At 35.2% G+C, this 19479-nt stretch overlaps 3 protein-coding genes across 6 annotated transcripts in view; 2 read left to right on the top strand and 1 right to left on the bottom strand.

Annotated features, from left to right (window-relative positions):
- Positions 1–1649: 1649 nt before the first annotated feature.
- The window catches only part of LOC136804687 (spermatogenesis-associated protein 24-like), a 28261-nt gene continuing 10431 nt past the window's right edge, over positions 1650–19479 (bottom strand). For 3 of the 4 annotated variants that reach the window (XM_067061296.1, XM_067061297.1, XM_067061298.1), the window contains one exon: positions 7155–7796. The gene's annotated coding sequence lies outside the window, so the exon portion shown is untranslated. Of the gene's footprint in view, positions 1774–7154; positions 7797–19479 lie in introns of those variants that run through there. The other variant, XM_067061295.1, reaches the window with a different exon arrangement.
- LOC136804685 (leishmanolysin-like peptidase) lies at positions 7277–9345 on the top strand. The gene has a single exon (XM_067061293.1). It carries the CDS (start codon positions 7277–7279, stop codon positions 9299–9301), a length of 2025 nt encoding a protein of 674 aa, XP_066917394.1. The 3' UTR covers positions 9302–9345.
- On the top strand, positions 16827–18220 carry LOC136804686 (adenosine receptor A3-like). The gene has a single exon (XM_067061294.1). It carries the CDS (start codon positions 16843–16845, stop codon positions 18169–18171), a length of 1329 nt encoding a protein of 442 aa, XP_066917395.1. The 5' UTR covers positions 16827–16842; the 3' UTR covers positions 18172–18220.

The following is a 19479-nucleotide window of genomic DNA, read 5'->3' as shown; positions in this document are numbered from 1 at the left end:
CACTCTACTTGGCGGTGCGACGCCGGATGACCGCTATTATAATACTAAAATCCATTTAAAGTCCACCTAACGAAAATTAAAGTTCCAGCCAATTTGATTACTGCATTGTTGTTCTCAGTCGGGTTCAGCTTGGATATATTCCGTGATCCGTAGCTTTGAACCTACAGTCATCTTATGAATAATCCTGTAAATACTGGCAATAACATAAATGGAATTTTGAAATTCTTAGGGACTTGTGTTGCTTGATGTTATCTGAGATTTAAAGCACTTTGAAATCTTTTGAGGACATCAATTATTATTTTAACATTTGTAAAGGAAATATTTATCCGCATCTTTGCGGCTCTTGTTTGTTTTCATAATGACCCATAAAGTCTGTCAAAATGGAAAAATGAGCTAAAATTGCTTGATACACGGCCAATTTTCGTTCTGTTTACTTGATATTTTTCGTGCAAATTTACATGGGATCAAAGCTAAAGCTAAGCAAAAATTTAATTCGAAACCCGTGTATTTCCCAAGCTTCTTCTTTCGCGCAGATTTACAGCTGAGAAATATACTGCACTATAAGGGTTGGGTAAATCAAGAAAAAATGCACTGAAAGGGTTCCTTTTCAGCCATATTGAACTGTACTGTAAGGGTACGATTTTGAAAAGCAAATTTTGCGCGGCACATACCGTCGTTTCGAAATCGAGTGTCCCCCCCCCCCGGGGGGGGGGTGTATACGGGGTTTGCGATTTCCGAAATACCGGATAATTTTGCCAAAATTTCAGAAATTCCGTAAAAAATACTTGCAATTGCGATTCTTCCAATTCTGATTTATCTATTTTTTAACACCTCCATTTTTTCCTTTTCTTGTAACTGTTTTATGTAGGCATCTTCATCAGACGGGTTGTACTGAAAATCGAAAACAGTTTGTTCCTCAAAAAAAGAAAGAAACCTATGACACTCTTAGTGTAGTTTGCAACTTTAGGGAAATCCTCAAAATTTCATCTCTTCAAAAAAAACTGCTTGTGACAGTATTCTTTACCCTCGAAACTAGAAACTGGTAAAAACAAGTTAGTTATAGACATACCAATCAAATCGCCAATACTTTGAGGTGTTTGTAAACGAATCAGGAAAAATAAGATTTCCAAATATTTCTTTCCGGGAAATTCAATTATTTTGCTCTGGCCTTCTTTGAAAGACGATGACATCAACATTGCTTTAAAAACGGGTGAATTTGTTGTTCGTAGAATTCTTTGTTCTCGACAACAAGAGTGACGCAATTCGGCAAGTCCTTGTCGTAAGGGATAAACATTCCTTCCACAGAGTCCTCCAATGAATAAGTTGTACTTGTTGAAGTGATCAAATCAGTTTTTTTGGGTATAATATCTGAAGAGCGATTTTCATATACAATGGAATCAAAGAAACTGAAAATAATTTGTAACTCCAAAAGTTCAATGTTGACATGAGCATCAGACTCGTGACGCCGGCGTTTCTTTAGTTGATAGCTTAAAGTGTTTTTCAAAATCTCGAACCTCAAATCTCTGCCTAACTCAGTGAAACTGGATGTCTTCATATCATTGATACTGTGAAGAGGCAATTTTTTATCCAAAATGATGTGTATAAAACGATACAAATCAAATTCATGAGCAATTCTCAAATGTGTCAGCAAGGAGTTGTCGAGTTGCTTTTGTTTATTGATGACATTCAGAAACTTTATCTTTTCAATATGATCACGCAGTTGCTTCATTTTCAACATTTTTGTGACCGATAGAACATCTCTCAGGTTTTCAACTAAAAAAAGAAAATAAATCATTTTATTCTGAGCACCAAACGGAGCTTCTTCCCACAATGGGGATGACAATTTCTTAAGTCGAAAAAATCAGTGGGTATGGTTTTGGAATTGAATTGAATTGAAAAAGTCTATTTTCCAGTGGGGCTGAAATTGTAGGGCATTTTTCCTACCGGGAACGAAAAGTACGAAAGTTTGATCTACCAAGAGGCCACCGGGTCTGTGCATAGGGGTGTTTCTAAACTGTATCAACATTTTCCAAAATCTAATTAAAAATAGTCGAACGTGCGCAACGCACTGGGCTCAACTTCAGTGGCTTCAAATTATTCATAGGCCCAATTGTAAACCCCCAGATATTTACCCAATGAACAAGTGTGCCAAATTTCAACCAAATCCGACCATTTTGGAGGCCTGTAGGCTGCTTCAAAGCTTTAGCCTCGTTTTGGCAAAAAACTCGTCCCCAGGCCCCAAAAATCTAAATTTTTGAAAAATGCAAAAAAACACCCCCAGATATTCACCCAAGGAACAAGTGTGCAGAATTTTAGCCAAATCAAACAATTTTTGAAGTCTCCAGGCTGCCCCAAAGTTTTAGCCTCGTTTTGGCGAAAAACTCGTCCCCAGGCCCCAAAAATCAAAATTTTCAAAAAATGAAAAAAAACACCACCAGATATTCACCCAAGGAACAAGTGTGCAAAATTTCAGCCGGATCGAACAATTTTTGAAGTCTCCAGGCTGCCCCAAAATTTTAGCCTCGTTTTGGCGAAAAACTCGTCCCCAGGCCCCAAAAATCAAAATTTTTGAAAAATGAAAAAAGCACCCCCAGATATTCACCCAAGGAACAAGTGTGCAAAATTTCAGCTAAATCGAACAATTTTTGATGTCTCCAGGCTGCCCCAAAGTTTTAGCCTCGTTTTGGCGAAAACTCGTCCCCAGGCCCCAAAAATCAAAAATTTTGAAAAATGAAAAAATCTCCCCCAGATATTCACCCAAAGAACAAGTGTGCCAAATTTCAGCCAAATCGAACAATTTTTGAAGTCTCCAGGCTGTACCAAAGTTTTGGGACATACACACACACACGCAGACAGACACACACATATTCTCAGATTCTAACTCAACTGAAGTTGAGAACAAGAACTTTTTTAACTTTGTAACTTTCGACGAGACATCTATTCCCATTTTACCATCCATTGATTTTCGGACAAAAATTTGCAATTTTTCCTGGATTTGCTGAAATTTCCACCCTTTCAGTGCATTTATCAAAAGTCCACCCTTATAATGTATTTCTGTTACCTTGAAAAACATACCCTTAACCGCCGCACATACCAGTCGGTCAATTTGCCTGACTGCCCCTCCCCCGGAACAATCCCAGCCTCAGAATACAAAAATGTAAATAAGCATATAAAGAAAATTTTAGTTTAGACTGAAAATCTTCAATTTTAAATAAATCTTAACACAAGACGACTCGTTGAAGTCGAAAATTTCGCCTAAAGTTTAAACTGCATGAGAAAAACAAGAAGTAGAGATGAAAGCTAATCTGAAATCTACTTTACATTGAGCCTTGATGAAACAATTTTATAAGAACAACGAGGCTCAAAATCGATAAAAGAATTAACCAATTTAAGAATTATGGTTGTTCAATTCTTAAGAATTAAGAACCGAAGGGTATATCACCGTGCTATCAAGAGTTATTGATTTGATTCTTATAAAGTATATGCTTATAAGAAAAATAAATATGCTCATGTTGTGTGTCATCCCTTGTTTACTTTGTAAGAACTAAATATTCTCATATTGCGCGTCATCCCTTGTTTACTTTGTAAGAACTACAATCAGTGCCATAATATATTGGCACTTTTGGCTAATTTACCATTTTTCGAAAATTGAAGTTCGAGCGAGAATGTCAATTTTTAGGCCTTCAACTTGATTTTATCGATTATTTCGATTTAAGAGGGATTTTATTGGTTTCTAGGCTATATTTCAAGCCCTACTGGACCATTTTTGAGCTTTCGGATCCTCAGTCTTAAGTCTAGCGTTAAAACTCAGAGTTAAAACTTTACCCTTCGAACCTAACTTCAGAGCACTTACAAATCGATTGTGGTTTCAAAACACCCCTGTGAATTTCCCTTTTGTGCCAAGTATTTTGTCACTGATTGTAGTGTCCGTAGGGTATATCACCGTCTATCAAGATTCTTATAAAGTATATGCTTATAAGAAAATAAATATGCTCATATTGTGCGCCGTCCCTTGTTTACTTTGTAAGAACTAATTACCGGAAGGTATATCACCGTCTATCAAGAGTTATTGATTTGAATCTTATAAAGTATATGCTTATAAGAAAAATAAATATGCTCATATTGTGCGCCATCCCTTGTTTACTTTTTATTATGTAAGAACTAATAACCAAAGGGTATATCACCGTGCTATCAAGAGTTATTGATTTGATTCTTATAAAGTATATGCTTATAAGAAAATAAATATGCTCATATTGTGCGCCATCCCTTGTTTACTTTTTATTATGTAAGAACTAATAACCAAAGGGTATATCACCGTCTATCAAGAGTTATTGATTTGAATCTTATAAAGTATATGCTTATAAGAAAAATAAATATGCTCATATTGTGCGCCATCCCTTGTTTACTTTTTATTATGTAAGAACTAATAACCAAAGGGTATATCACCGTGCTATCAAGAGTTATTGATTTGATTCTTATAAAGTATATGCTTATAAGAAAATAAATATGCTCATATTGTGCGCCATCCCTTGTTTACTTTTTATTATGTAAGAACTAATAACCAAAGGGTATATCACCGTCTATCAAGAGTTATTGATTTGATTCTTATAAAGTGTATGCTTGGTATAAGAAAATAAAGAAAAAGACTAAAGACACAAAGATATATGACGTAATCCAAAGAAAACCCGCGAAAATCGTCCGTGGTTATACGAGTGTGTAATTTGTAAATTAAATTTAGTGAGTTCGTCCACCGTATCGAGTACTTTCGTTTTGTAATTTTTTTTCCTCGCCGCCGCCGCCGCAGAATCCTGATTGTAATATTTTCGCTAAGGCAAAATTAACTAGGTCACAGTGCGGAGATGACATGTAAGCGTTAATAATGTGCGCGCGCTCTTTCGCGAGCGTGATGTGTGATGGAAGGCAGTCGTTTCAGTGTATTTAGATCCAAACTGTGACCTAGTAGATTATTCATTGAAAACAGATTACAATATAGTCATTTTTCATGTCTCGATTATTCAATTCCGAATAAAAGACATTCAGGGAAAAAAAAGAGAAACACCTGGGTAATCTAGTTAAAAAAACCGAAAGTAAATGGTAGACAAAGTAATGAGCCAAGGCAAAACGAGATTAGCGTACCACTGTGAATGAAACCACCTCCGGCGGTCGATAATGCGAGGCCAATTCAATTTATTGTTTTACGGGTCAAACTACCCAAGAAACAGGGTCGGTCAGTCTGCGAAAAAATAAAAATCAAATTAGAATTTCACCTATAAAATCTGCTAAAAAGGCAGCAAAAACTACAAAATCTTGATAAAAATGAGAAATAGAAAAAAGGGCACAAATTAAAGGTCGAATTCATGGATAAAATGAAAAATTGAAAATTCTCAAAAACTACCAGAATTTTGAAAATGTAAAGAAATGAAACTAAAAATGTACTACCTTATCGGCCCTTTTAACGCCGGCCCGTTTTACGCCGGCCCTTATTCCGCCACAGCCTAATTTTGGGCTTACGCCAATTAGGGCCATAAATAACGCCAAAACTTGTAAAAATCGCTATTCAGGCTTCAAAACCGTAAGTATTAACTAAAATTTACATTAAAATGTTATCTTTCAGTATTAAATTGTTGAAAATTCCATTGTAAATCAAAAAAATGGATAGTTTTCATCCTTTAATCATGCCTAAAATCCTTTAAATTGAGAAAAAATTAACGCCGTTTTTAGGTAGAAATTGCTAAATTTTGGTCCTTTTTACGCCGGCCCTTATTACGCCACGAGCCCAAAAATAACGCCAATATTGGCCGGTGTAAAAAGGGCCGATAAGGTACTAAAATGAATTTCATTTTTATTTCGATTTTTGGGATTTCAGGGTCGGTCGGGCCCGTAAAACAACTAATCAAATTGGTCTCGTCTAATGATAATAAAAATAAACAACGAGCCTCATTCAAAATTTAGTGGTTCTTATAAAAAAAACGTATTCTTGTATCTATGCAAGGAGTGCTCTTAAAAGCGTTTAAATATGCATGGATGAAAAAGAGAAAGTTAACATATGTTGGACATAAAACCTTCGAAAATAAACACCAAAAACTTTTTTTCATCTTTTTTTCTTCTTATGATGGTCGAAATTATGAACCATAAATAGCAAAGTGCATCTCTTTGCGTACGTAGATACTTCGGTTTTCATCATCACAATTTGCGTAAGCTTAAAATCCGGTTGCGTCCAACTTAAGTTATCCATAAACCTCCAGGGCAGTCAGAAATATAATTGGGGGAGAACTTTCTTAGACAAAATTCGACTCGTAAGAATTTGTTAAAAGGTTTTGTTTTTAAATAAGAGTGATATCGTTTGCTTATTCATTAATTTTAATTTACAAACTTTTTCACATTGAATTGACACGGATGTGGAGCACGATTGTTCAGAACAGAAAGTGGAAAAGAAAAACAATTTTTAGTTTATTCAGCACAATACAACAATACACGCTTTTTTTTTTATAAGAATGGTGTTTTTTCATTTCATCATGGATATTCTTAACTTTTTGCCGAAAATCATCCAAAAATATTCTTACGGTATTCTTAGGTTAAGATCGAAATTGGCAATCTACAGGTTAAAATGCATTAAAAATGGCATCATTCTTAGGTTCAGTTGCTAAATTCCATGATGGTGATATTCTTACCATATTCTTAATTTTTTGACCATTTTCATCATGGACATTCTTATAAAGTGTATTCTTATAAAAAAAAAAGCGTGTAGGGAGACACTGTCCTGGTATGAAACATGTGTCTGATATGAAACGGGAACGCTTATGTAAAAATAAAACCTTTAAGACTTTAAGAATGTGAATCTAGAAATACACTACTTGAATGTTGATGTTGGTCCAAAAAAACCAGACCCCAGGTTAGAAGAAGTTCTAAATAAGTTGTAGGAACGGCTAGAAGTTTGCAAAGAAGTTTGGACAAACCCAAATTTAAAATCATAAATCAAAATCAAAAGGAAAACCACTACAACTCAATTTGTGCATGATTTCAAAATGAATGTAATTTTTAAATTAAAATTAAAGCTGTATCAAAAAGAAAATACAGAAAATGTGCCGAAGTAAATGCTGCAGTCTGTTTAAAAGCACATTTCAAATTCAAAAAGAAATACTGTACTTATAAAATTTACAACATATGGTTCTTTCTTTCAAGATGACTTGGTTCGAGTTAAAGGATTTGAAAATGACAATGGAAGCCTTTACATCAAAATAATACATCATCGTAACAGAGTCCTTATCAATCTATTATGTTTCGCTGGAGAATGTTTAGATGGGTAGTTCTAGTGTCCATCTTGTTCTGGTTACCATTGGTTACTAGTAAACATTGGATCCCCTCACTTGATGAAATGACGCACAACGTCCATATTGGACATCATAAAGATCTCACTAAACAACCATTAACACAAAAAATACGTTTCAAAGTCGCTTATGATGCAAGTATTGGTCGATTATCATATCTTAAACAAAATCTGGTTAAGTCAAGATTGATTCCATCAGCTGTGAATTATTTTCATGAGACTTTATATGTTCGCGCTAACGATGAACCAATCAAATTGCAGCAAATGTGTCAAGGCAATGCGTTCTTCTTAAAGGATGAAAAAGGTGACGGTCCTGGTTTTGTTCAATATTGTAAAAACAAATGTCAGCCTACACAATGCGGACCAATCAAAGTTCCGGATAAATTCTTGGACGATTGCCGGACATGCGACGATACGGGTAACCGATGTAAAACAGTCAGCAATCAACGTTTGAATCTACAAGCAGTATCTGAAAAAGATTTTATACTATTTGTATCGTCAATCCAAACAGCGCATTGCAATGAAGCCAATATTGTCGCGTACGCATCTTACTGCCAACAAGAGCATGCTTTAAACAGACCCGTTGCTGGATTCGCCAACCTTTGTCCTGGAAAACTAGAAATTGAGGCGCAAGCATTTGAAAGTTTACTATCAACAGTTAAGCACGAAATCTATCATGCTCTTGGATTTAGTGTTGGTTTATTCGCTTTTTATCGAGACAAAAACGGGAAACCATTGAGTAACCGATTGAAAAACGGATTACCGGAATACAACCAAGAGACCAATTTATATCAATGGAGTGACCGGGTGTTAAAAACAATCATCCGTACAGATTGGGCAGTTTCCGGTGGAACTGTTAAACATCCCGTACAGCTAATTGTTACACCGACCGTACAGAGAGAGGTTCGGAAACATTTCGCGTGTGATGATTTAGAAGGGGCGGAACTGGAAAATCAGGGCGGTGAAGGTACAGCGTCAACGCATTGGGAGAAGCGCTTGTTTGAGAACGAGGCTATGACAGGAACTTATACACAACACCCAGTTTTCTCAAGGATCACATTAGCTTTAATGGAAGATACAGAATGGTATAAAGCTAATTACGCCATGGCTGAAGATTTAGATTGGGGTAAGAACTTAGGCTGTTTGTTTGTTAAAAACAATTGTAGAGCGTGGATAGCGAACAGTATTGAGCAGAAATTACACACGGCACCTTTCTGTGCAACTCTCAAACAATCACCTTTACACATGAGATGCACGCATAGTAAACTTTCACTCGCTTTATGTAATCTGGTGAAATATTCATCTACATTACCAAGAGATTTCCAATACTTCGATAAGTTGGGTCACATCTCAGTCAAAGACATCGCCACGTATGGTGGTGCGGTAGAATTGGCAGATTTTTGTCCGTTTTATCAAAAATTTACATTGACGGAAGAAAGCGGGCGTAAACGCGGTACAACGTGTACAGTGAAAGAAAATTCACCAGAAAGTAATAAAAACTATGCATTAGAGATATACGGTCGGCAATCTAAATGCGTCGAGCATGGTCGACATTGGATCGCCAAGAAAGATTTATTTACGAGAACAATGTTGGATTGGGGTAGTGGATGTTATAAATATCAATGTACATCGGATGGTTTAGTTCTCCACGTTGGCAGTAAACAATATCTATGTCAACACAAATATCAAAAAATTGAAGTGGAAGGTTTTATGAGCGATTGGAAAGTGAACGGGTCACTCATATGTCCAAGTTGTGAAGAATTTTGTGGTGAAAAGGATGGGAATTTTTGTCAACAAGAGATTGTTGAAGGAGGACGCGGTTTTGTTGCAAACATTATTGATGATGATCCAGAAGAGGACCGTGAAATCACTCTTGATGTCAATTTTTCAGTTCAGATGAAATCAAAAGGTTGGGTAATTGTATCAATGGTGCTATTTGTGTATATTTTTATTTCATGTACTACTCGATATTGATATTGGAAAATAAGACGAGAATTATTCATCCTTTTTTTTCTGAATTTCAAAATATCCTTTTATGGTCTGGTTTTTGTTCCGAACTAAAATAATCAGTTTATATTAGGACCTTGAGTCATGGGCAGTAGAGCATCCTTTTATGGTCTCAACTGGGTCTGATGGAATTATCATAGATTTATAAAGCCCGAAGGGCTAGATGGCGTACTTTTGCTGAAAAGTGTGCCGTGGTTAGGTAGGAAATCCTACCTAAGTCACGTGACATTACAATAGAATTTCAGCGCTTGACCAATCAGAAGCTTCGCGGTTTTTGTTTTTTGCCTGCGATGGCTTAAAGCACGAAATCTAGCCCTTCGGGCTTTACGAATCTATGGGAATTATTGTTTAGAGTACTTCGCATGCTTACTTATCCCACTTTTATGAAACTCTTTGAACATTCTCCCTCTTTTTATAGGTCGTTTTTCCCTCTTTCTTTTTCCCTCTTGCTACTATCATTAAAGAAAAAAAACAGTAGTGAAACTAAAGTATCTTCAAGCCAATACCAAACAAGACTGATTTTAGTTCGTCCACCCTCATTTTGGAGGGCTCTGACCATAGTGAATTTTTCATATTTGTCATGTACAAAATATAGATTTCTGCCTGACATGACTTGTTATACACATTTTCTGTTAGACAAACAATTCTTGAATCTGAAAATTTAAAAGCCGCAATGAAAAAATTTGATAAAAAAGAGGAATTTATTCTCCGGCGAAGAAAAAACATTTTAAAAATCTTTGTAAAGTTCTAGGGAAAGATGCAACGTAGCGCACAAACAAAAAAAAATTGAAAATAAGGAATGAATATATTGGGCATAGCCCTTTAGCATCAATTTCAAAACAATGTTTTGTAGAATCAAAATTTTCAAGATAAAGGTCAATTTTTACTGGGTCGTTGTTAAACATGGATTACCGTAGCTCCATGGAGTACTCTAAAAATATTGCAGACCAGATTTTAGAATTCCGCGAGAGGGAAATGAAGACCTGTATGATTTTGTATTTGCTCTAAAACTAGACGACGCTATCGTCCGTATAATATATTATTATGATATAACATAGTTTGTATATTATAAAACGTAATATGTTTCGCGGCGGACAACAGCTACCCCCGAAAAAAACTCCCCTCTTCACGTTTGTTCCTCGTAGATGAAAATCGTTTTAGACTGTAGCATAGTGTACTCTAAAACTAATCTATAGCAAGAAAGTTGCTTTCTGAATGGTCTCTTTTTATATCCTGCAACACATTGAGTATGAAATTCTTATATCAAATAAATAAGTTGGTAAACTCCATTTATTGTGATTGTCTTAATATTTTGTTAATTGAAGTGTATTTTGTCAATAAAATGACAAAGAATAATTAATGATCTAAAACCCCTCTGTAACTTCTCTAACAGACCCAACTGCCATCATTTTATATCCAGTCATACTCCCGTCATACTACATACATCATAATTCCTATTGGAAATGTGTTGATAAGCTATGTATTGTGATTGTCACACTATTTTCTTTAAAAATGTCAATCTGTTGACAAAAGTACAAAAGGAAAATATTGCATAAAAAAGCTCCAGTGCCCTACTGGTGTCACATAAATGATATATCACATAATATTATATATAATTACACTGATATTATATGTAATTTCATGAAGTGTTTAATATATCAGAGCTATTCTGCAAGCTAAATCTGGTCTGTTTAATTGTAAAATTAACAAAGATTTTTAAGCAGAGAGCGTGCGCTATATGAGCTTTACTGTCAGAAATGGTAGCCATTTTTTCACAAACAAATACTTTGGACATTCTTTTGATTGCTATAAATTGGCAGTTTACAGCTGGTGGAAAAGGTTGATTATCAAATTTGTGATATTCATTGCTCTGACAGGTATTTTTGGGGGTACTCCATTAGGTACTCCATTGGAATACTCCATGGAGATAATCCATGTTTTACAACGACCCATTTTTACACGGAAGACCGGAAATAAAATATCCATTTGATAGAGGAAGGAAAATCTTACAGTTTTAGGGAAAATAGTTTAGCAAATTAAGACAGAAATTCTGCCAATCCATCGAAAATTCTCTTCCCGCGTACACCTCTTCTGATCATGCTACCAAATGTCAATTTCACAAACACTTTACTTTAGCACGAAACGGGAAAAATAGCTTAATCTTTTGAACCATAAACTGCCAAACGAAGAAACTAAGAAACAATAATAATGCGAGAAAGAAATTCATGAAATATTGATTTCAGAATGAAAATAGCATATTTGAGTTTTGTTTTTTTAAGTATTAAGCTTAACTTTTTACAATCAAAAAATAACTTAAAATAACTTTCTTGATTGAAAAGCAAAACAAAAAGCATCCCTGATGTAAAACCTATGGCAGTTATGGTCCTCTATTACCTGCTCCATCGTTATTTTCAAAATTTCCTGTTTTCTAAACATCTCAAAATAATACCAATGAACCCTTGACGGCACGGTCAGCTTGGGCGGGACAGGTAATGAGTTTAACCAGGAATATTTTAGGTTGGTTTCAAAAACAACTATAAAACTAAACTCCTTGCCTGTGGTATTATATTGTGTCTGTGTTGGAGTGACATCACTTTATCGCCTTAACTGAAAGGTATCTTACATTTTCACAAGAGCACTCCTACGCTTTATGCACAGTCAGCAAAAAGAAACCTATCATATGAAAACATTACTATTCCCCTCACGAGCTGATCACGCAATTAAGATATGACCATTTAAAGATCGAAATTCTGTGAAATCTGTTACGTTTTAGACTCAATTTGACGTCAATCGTTTGCGTTCATTTCAACATTGAAAATTGTCAATATTGTGCCTATTTTGAGGGTTAGTTGCTATAACAACTTTTTTCAGGCCTAATTCGCGGGCCCCCTCTCAAAAAAAGTTTCGAAATCCAATCTACTTTCGAAGCAATTACATGCGATCGAGCCCGAATTTTCCACATTTCCAAGAATCCCTTTTTGACTTGAATAGGAACAGCCCATTGCATTTACTCTTAGGTTCCAAATAAACGGGAAGGGGGGGGGGGGGGTCGAATAAACGAGGGGGTTGGAAATTTTCAAGATCTGAATAAACGGGGAGGGGGGCTAATTGCCGGGGGTAGAAATTGTTCTTCTGAAAACCCCAAAATAAGGTAAATATAGGCTAAAATCAGGCTACTTAGAGCAAAATAAGGGGCCTTTTCTTTGACAGCTTGAAATATTCTTGAAAATTAATAAACTGGGGGTCCTAATGAGGTCCGGGGGTTGGAAAATTGTCGAAAAATTAACAAGCGGGGGAGGGGCCGTTTATTGGGATCCTAAGAGTAAAGTATTAAATTCTCAATAGAGAGGTGTTTTAGTAGGAGATGGAAAAAGGGGGAGATGATGGGGGAGACATTTTACTAGCCACCGGAAAGAATTCAAACTTTGATTAGTTAAGAAGTTAAAACTCCACAAATTTCGAAAATCTAGATATCCAAACATAAAATATTTCAGCTTTACCAGAAAAAGAAATAACAGCTTTTACACAGGATAGATAAGAAAAGAACTTTTTTGCAGTTAAATGTGATGAAATATATGCGGCCGTAGATTCAAGATGGTGCACTACTTGAGTAACGCAGGTAATCTTTAAAGGTTATGAAAGTGTGTCGAAAAAAAAGGTTAATTTATTTATTTTCATGATTTTTGTTCTTTTTTCGAGTAGATGCAGTAGAGAAAACGAAACTGAGAATACACTTTTTTCTAAAAAACATCCAAAGTTTTTGACGCCTGCAGAGCTTCTTAACTTTCTAAAAAGGTTCTTATTTTCGCCATGTTGTGAGTATTTTTGTCCACTTTCTAAAGAATTCGAGTCAGCAAAGCCTTAAAATGTTCTTAAACTTGATCTTAATATTTCAGACCATCGAAGCTTTATGTTCTTATATAGTTTGTTCTCATAAAGAAAAAACTTGTTGTGCATGGAAAAAAAGGCAGAGCAAATCGTCACCCACGTAAACTCCTTAAAATAGAAAATAGAAAATAGAAAATATAGGTGAAGAAAGGGGAAAAAAAGGGAAAAAGTGCATCAGGTATTTAAAAACAGATATTTTTTATTGTTTTATTGTTCTGAAGAGTTCTTTGTGTTTTTTTTTTCTTGTCAAAAATAAGAGCTCGGTATTCTTCATTTATTGTTTTGTTATTCTTCTCAAAAGTAACTGTGTTTTTTCCCTCTAAAAGACAGCTTGCATTGCGTTTAAAGATATAAAAACTTCATTTTTTTTGTATTTTAAAGATCAGTTTGGTTATTACAGCATACGAAGAACAAAATCATCAAAAAAGATATTATATTCACAGTATAACTTAAGAAGGTTTATAAGAAAGATCTAAAAGAGAAGAAAATACCTTTCAAGTCCAACGAAAATTAAGAAAGAAAAGAAAAGATTTTAGTTGTGGTAAGTCTTCAAAGTCTTTCATTACTGTAAATAAAAAAGCTTCTGAGAGCATTTTAGGATTTTTAGGATTGATAATCTAATAATTGCATTAATTCAGTAGTTTCATCTTTATTTTGTCAGTAAAATAGATCATCCCAGACTGGTTAGTTAATTTGGTAAGTAGTTGGTTTATTGTTTATCAAAGACGTTTATGATAAACGATAGAGCTGTAACCATGGTAATTTTGGTAAACAATAGATCAGTGGAGTTAGAGGTCAATGAGGTCGATGGTGGCTATGTCAATGGGGTAATCGATAGACCAGTGCGGCTAGTGGAAACATTGGGGGTAAAAAGGTCTACCTTGATTTGAAGGGGGATTTCAGGTGACCCATGAAAAATAGAAGGGTTCGATGGCTAACTGTGCAGTTAATAATGTATATTCTTACGAAATTCGTAAATTAAAGTAATTAATTAAGCTTAAATTAAATTTCACCCCATCTTTGGCTTGACGAAAATATTTTCATCTCCTAAATTCCATCCAATAAATTTTGATTCGTCATAGGTCTTTGTCATTTTTTAAATTTCAATTTATTATAAAACTTTATAATCGGTTCAGTCAATCCAAAGTTATGTTAAAAAGACTGAAAAAATTTGACCTTACCAAAATGACAATATTTCTGAAGCACAAAATTTGCTTAGAAAACTTAAATTTCCAGTAAATGTTCGAAAATTCCGGTTGAAAGGCCTAAAACACAAAGAAACCGTCAAAAATCCATTAAAATGCTATCTTAATGATACTTTGACTTTTTGGAACAGACTTTAAAATAATATTGAGAAAATTTTTTTTTATAGCAACCGTACTAAGTTTAACATCACTTTCACTTGATCTCTTGCGGTAATCTTTCGTTACGCTTTTGGATATTTTGAAATTGTGGCCAAGAGCAAAGAAAGCTAATCACTAAATTCAATCTAGCAAGATATCAAAACTATGGGAAATAAGTCTAAGGCATCTTTCAGAGATATGAATTAAAATTGAATATCTCTTTTCGGAGTAGTAAGACTAGCTTTCAAAATTTATTGGTAAGCGGAGATTGAATTTTCACAATCTTTTAAAAACTTATTCTCAACAAGTAAATCTAGACGGCTACATTGAAAAGTGAACATAAAATTAAAGCAGAAAGCCCTTACTGTATACAAAATGACAGAGCAAAGGTTACTTACTTACGAAATATAATACTAACTAATACAAAACTTTGGGGAGAATACAATTCGTGATAAAAAAATTAGAAAAAAAACAATCTCATTCAAGATTTATTTCAATCTTTAATGCAAGCTTTAATACAGTATGCTGGTGAAACCAAAAATTTTTTCCTGTGTATTCGGTAAACATGGCCAACGACCTTGAATTCGTAAGGATAAGAAGGCTGTTTATGTAATAAAAATGAAAAAAAGATCGTTTGATGAGGGAACTTCAACATTTCTCTAATTTGGATTTAAAAATTGTTTGGGTGACGTTTTATCGCTGTATCTAAAGAAACCTAAGTTTCAAAACAATCCACTTCTCCTCTATAGATGATATCTAAAGTTTGCTAAAAATATTAATTGGAGAATTCTCCGTTTGAGAATCAGTTTTTCATACATATTACTGTGGATTCCAAATTTAGTTTGAGTATTCGAGGGAAAAATACAGTTTAAATTTACAAAAAAAACCTGGACGTTTACGTTTTGTGTAAGTTTATTTGTGTTTTAAAACCCCGGGGGGGGGGGTACTTAGGCAAATGGAGGGTATGGTATGTGCCGCCCTTAAGGGTACCTTTTTTGGACTTCCAAAGTTCCGCTAAGGGTCGGAAAAATCAGAAAATCAAATTTCAGTCCCACTAAGGGTCGGAAAAATAGAAAAATTTCAACTTTTTTCCCCCTGAAAGATCGAAATTTGGTCAAAATTGCTCAAATTTGTCCCGCTAAGGGTCGTAAAATTCGCAAAATTTTCCTTTGTTTTCTCCTTTTTTAGTCCCGGTAAGGGTCCAAAGTTCGAAAGTCGGGCGGCACCCCCCGTCAGCTCGCAACCCTAGTACCCCCCGGGTTTAAAACATTCAATCTACAATCATCTACAAATTATGTGGCATTTCTTGAAAAATCCCTTTCCCCTCATATCAGTGTTGATGTGAGCTTTTTCTGAGCTTAGTGGCGGCCCTTCTACCCATCAACATTACCGAGTTTATGTATGTGTGTTTTTCAGCGACGGAGACGGTAAGGTTCTAATTTGACTAGATCCTGACCAGCTGAGGACGACGGTAAATCATCACTTTTACCGTCCTCGATTTTGCGGGTCAGAACTGCGGGTTTTTCCAAATCGCTCCAGTTACTTTACCGTCCTCAAAAGTGCAAATACATAAACTCGCTATTGATACTAAGGAAAAGGGAATTCTTGCCACAATATTTAGTCACAGATTGTAGACAGTGGAGAAAGAAGAAATAATATTTGTTATGTCGAACTTCTTTTGAAGACCAAGGAAACATCTTGCTTTCTAAGAAAACAGTTTGAAAAGAAGAAAAAACCTTTTGAATTTTTTGACTTTAGCAGAAAAGGTAATCAACCTGACAAAACAAAAAAATCTGAGACGGAGAAACTTTTTTAGTATCCAAGGATATCGAGGGCGACGGTAAGTGAAGTCGATGCAAAGTCGATAGTTGATGTACGGCTCTATGTCGCCTTTACTCACAAAAACAGAAGACGGTATTTTGGTGTTTTTGCCGTCGTCTTCGAGCAAAGCGGACGGCGATTTTTTGGTGAAACGTCAACTTTGCTTTATACCGTCTACTTTGATTTAGTTCGAATACATAAACTCTTTTTCTGTTCCATTTCGGCAATTTGCATAGTTTCCCAGCGCTGCGGGTGCGCTGCTATTCTACGCGACACTTCAAATTTAAGCTTGTAATTTGAAATTGTGGACGCCAATTTTATTTCTCAAAAACACATGCAAAATTAAGCAATATCTCACTTTTTGATCAAGGTAGCCTTATTTCTACTGTCTTACCCTGTAAGTGTCACCAAATTCTTATTTCTTGTTTATAGAACACCAGCACGGAGCTTGCATCGATGAAGAGGATGGTGAACCATACATTAGCCAGCTTCCACAACATTACAATACATTCACTCAATGCAACAACACAAAACTTTTCTGAGACAAATGTTCAACCATCGACCCCATCTCATCTCTTCACAACAGCTACCGTGAAAACAATCAATAATCTGAGAGAGAATCGTTCATTCTCTTACTCAAACATATCCTTACTATCCAACTCGACTTTCCAAGGGCTGGCAGATCCATTCTCTCAAAACACGACCACATCTTTCATCAAAGTACAAAGCCAACTGGAGATAACTCTACTCCTTTTAATCGCCTTTCTGGCCTTTATTGGCAATTTCTTGGTTTGTCTGCCAATATTGATGAATCCAAGAATCAGGACCACTATCAACTGTTTTGTTTTGAGTTTATGCTTTACTCAGATACTAACCGACTGCTTCGTAATACCGCTCTACTGTTTCGCTTTAGGGTCAGCAGTATACAGTTACGTTGTAGCCTTTGTTGTTATATCATACATAACAAATCTACTGGCTTTAACTTTAGATAGATATTTTGCCATCAAATACCCGTTAAGATACAGGGGTATTATGTGGCGAGGTCGTTGCATACGTGTTATCCTTCTATGTTGGATGGTGTCAGCATTTGTTCACATCCTCCCAGTTCTATGGTACAACTCCGAACATCATAAAATCATCCATAAAGTCTATATTTCGACCATCACTGTACTCTTCTTACTTTTTCCATTATGCGTCGTCATTTTTGTCTACGTTAATATTTTTATCGAGATTTTATCGTCTAGTCGTAAAGAAAAAGAGCGGCGCGTGACCTATCGGAAGAGTCAATACTTAGGTGATGGTGGTAGTTATTCTCCTACAGGTTCTGACGTATTGAGTATTGGGTTTGGTGATGATGAGAGGAAACATTCAACAGCTTCAATCATATCAGAAGGTCCCTCCATTATGGATGGTATGACGTCATCAATCACCTCATTGGTCAAAACAACAAACCGAAAATCAAGGCTCCAACAAACTGACTTGCAAGTTGAAGTTCGTTCTGCTTTGATATTCTTTGTTATCATTTTGATGTACGGAGCAACCTGGATCCCAGTCCTTGTCATGACAATAGCTGGAGTCCTGGGAAGGAGTCATCTAATTCCCAAAGGTATGAATACATGTTCGATATATATCATGGCGGGAAATACGATGCTAGACCCACTGATTTATGGATGGTACATGAAAGACATTCGAAAACAACTCATTAAACTTTTCACCAGTTGTTATAATAAGATGCTGAAAAGAGGTTATACCAAAGCCGCTCGACCAGACCTCATACAAAGTTGAAATGTAACAAGAAAAACAGTTCGATCTTCAAGTGACCAAGAATTTTCTTTGAAATAAAGAACGATTCGAATTACAGAAAGCAGTCTACACTACTTTCTAGCTAAGTGGACCAATGTTATAGTTCGAATTATAGAAAGATTCAAGTAATAGAAGTTCGAATTAGGGAGAGCACACTGTAAGCCTTTTTACAATCACAGCAATGATGACGAAGGTAGAATTTACATTTGGTCCTGTTTGTAAACAATGATAGAATATGGATCAGAAGAGTTTGACAGTAACAAACGTGCAACAACGAAAACAAACAATATTTTTAGATGGGAGAATCTTTAAACTGGCACAACTTTGACTGGACTAATGAAATATGGTGAAAAGTAAATGGTGAGAAGTAAAGCAAGTGACCTAATTACCAAGGTACGCGATATGAAGACAGCGTGAGAGACAAAATGTTAAAATATATTGTATTGATTGTGAAAATAGAAGGGGTGTGGGGAAACCTTTTGAATATATCAAAGGAAGGGCCTGATAACATTTTCAAAACCATTTGAAAAGAATTCATGCAAAATAGTTGGAAGTTTCAAAAGTACAAAATAGCTTTTCGGGAAAAATAGTTAGTGGCCAGTAGCGTGGTAGGTTTGATTTTGGCACCCCCTATTAAGGGCTCTGACCATAGTCGGAAAATTGATTTTAGTATTTGAACATTTAAGTTATGTTTTAAGATTCTTTAACACTTTTAACAAAGAATTGCCTTTATAAATTGCTTTTTAATCAAATCCCTTAAGAGTAATTAAGAATTCAATTGCAAAAATAACGTTATGAACTTTAAAAAGACGTTAATAATATGTTGCATCGCCTTCTTTTATAAAAAATGTTTTAATTGGTAATTAGTAGCAATAAAGGTGGGTTTGTTTCACCAAAGACAGTGCTCTACGTAAAGGAGCAATACAATAATGATGAGTCAAAACTTTTTTTAAAATGTAGAACTTAAAGTTTCATGCTTACAATCATCAGCTACATATGATACAAGTTTGATCTAATTGAAAAAATTCAAATTTCAAACACCGCTAGAATCGACAAGTCGTAAAAATTAATGAGTAATTAGAAAAAATAAAAATAAAAATTATAATTCCCATGTGAGCAGCTATGTCCAGTCTTTTGTTTTATAATGTTTGAACATAAACTTATTCATGTGACGACATTTAGAAACGATTTCGGATCTTTTGTTAAGCAATTCGTCTTTGTTTTCGAATCTCAGGATTTCTAATTTTTCTTGTAAACAAAGGCGGCACATTTTGGAAGTGTTAGAATAGG

The sequence above is a fragment of the Clytia hemisphaerica genome, unplaced genomic scaffold (genome assembly GCF_902728285.1).
Source record: "Clytia hemisphaerica strain Z4C2 unplaced genomic scaffold, Clytia hemisphaerica genome assembly, whole genome shotgun sequence".
NCBI classification, from domain to species: domain Eukaryota; kingdom Metazoa; phylum Cnidaria; class Hydrozoa; order Leptothecata; family Clytiidae; genus Clytia; species Clytia hemisphaerica.
This window is presented reverse-complemented; position numbering and strand designations above follow the sequence as displayed.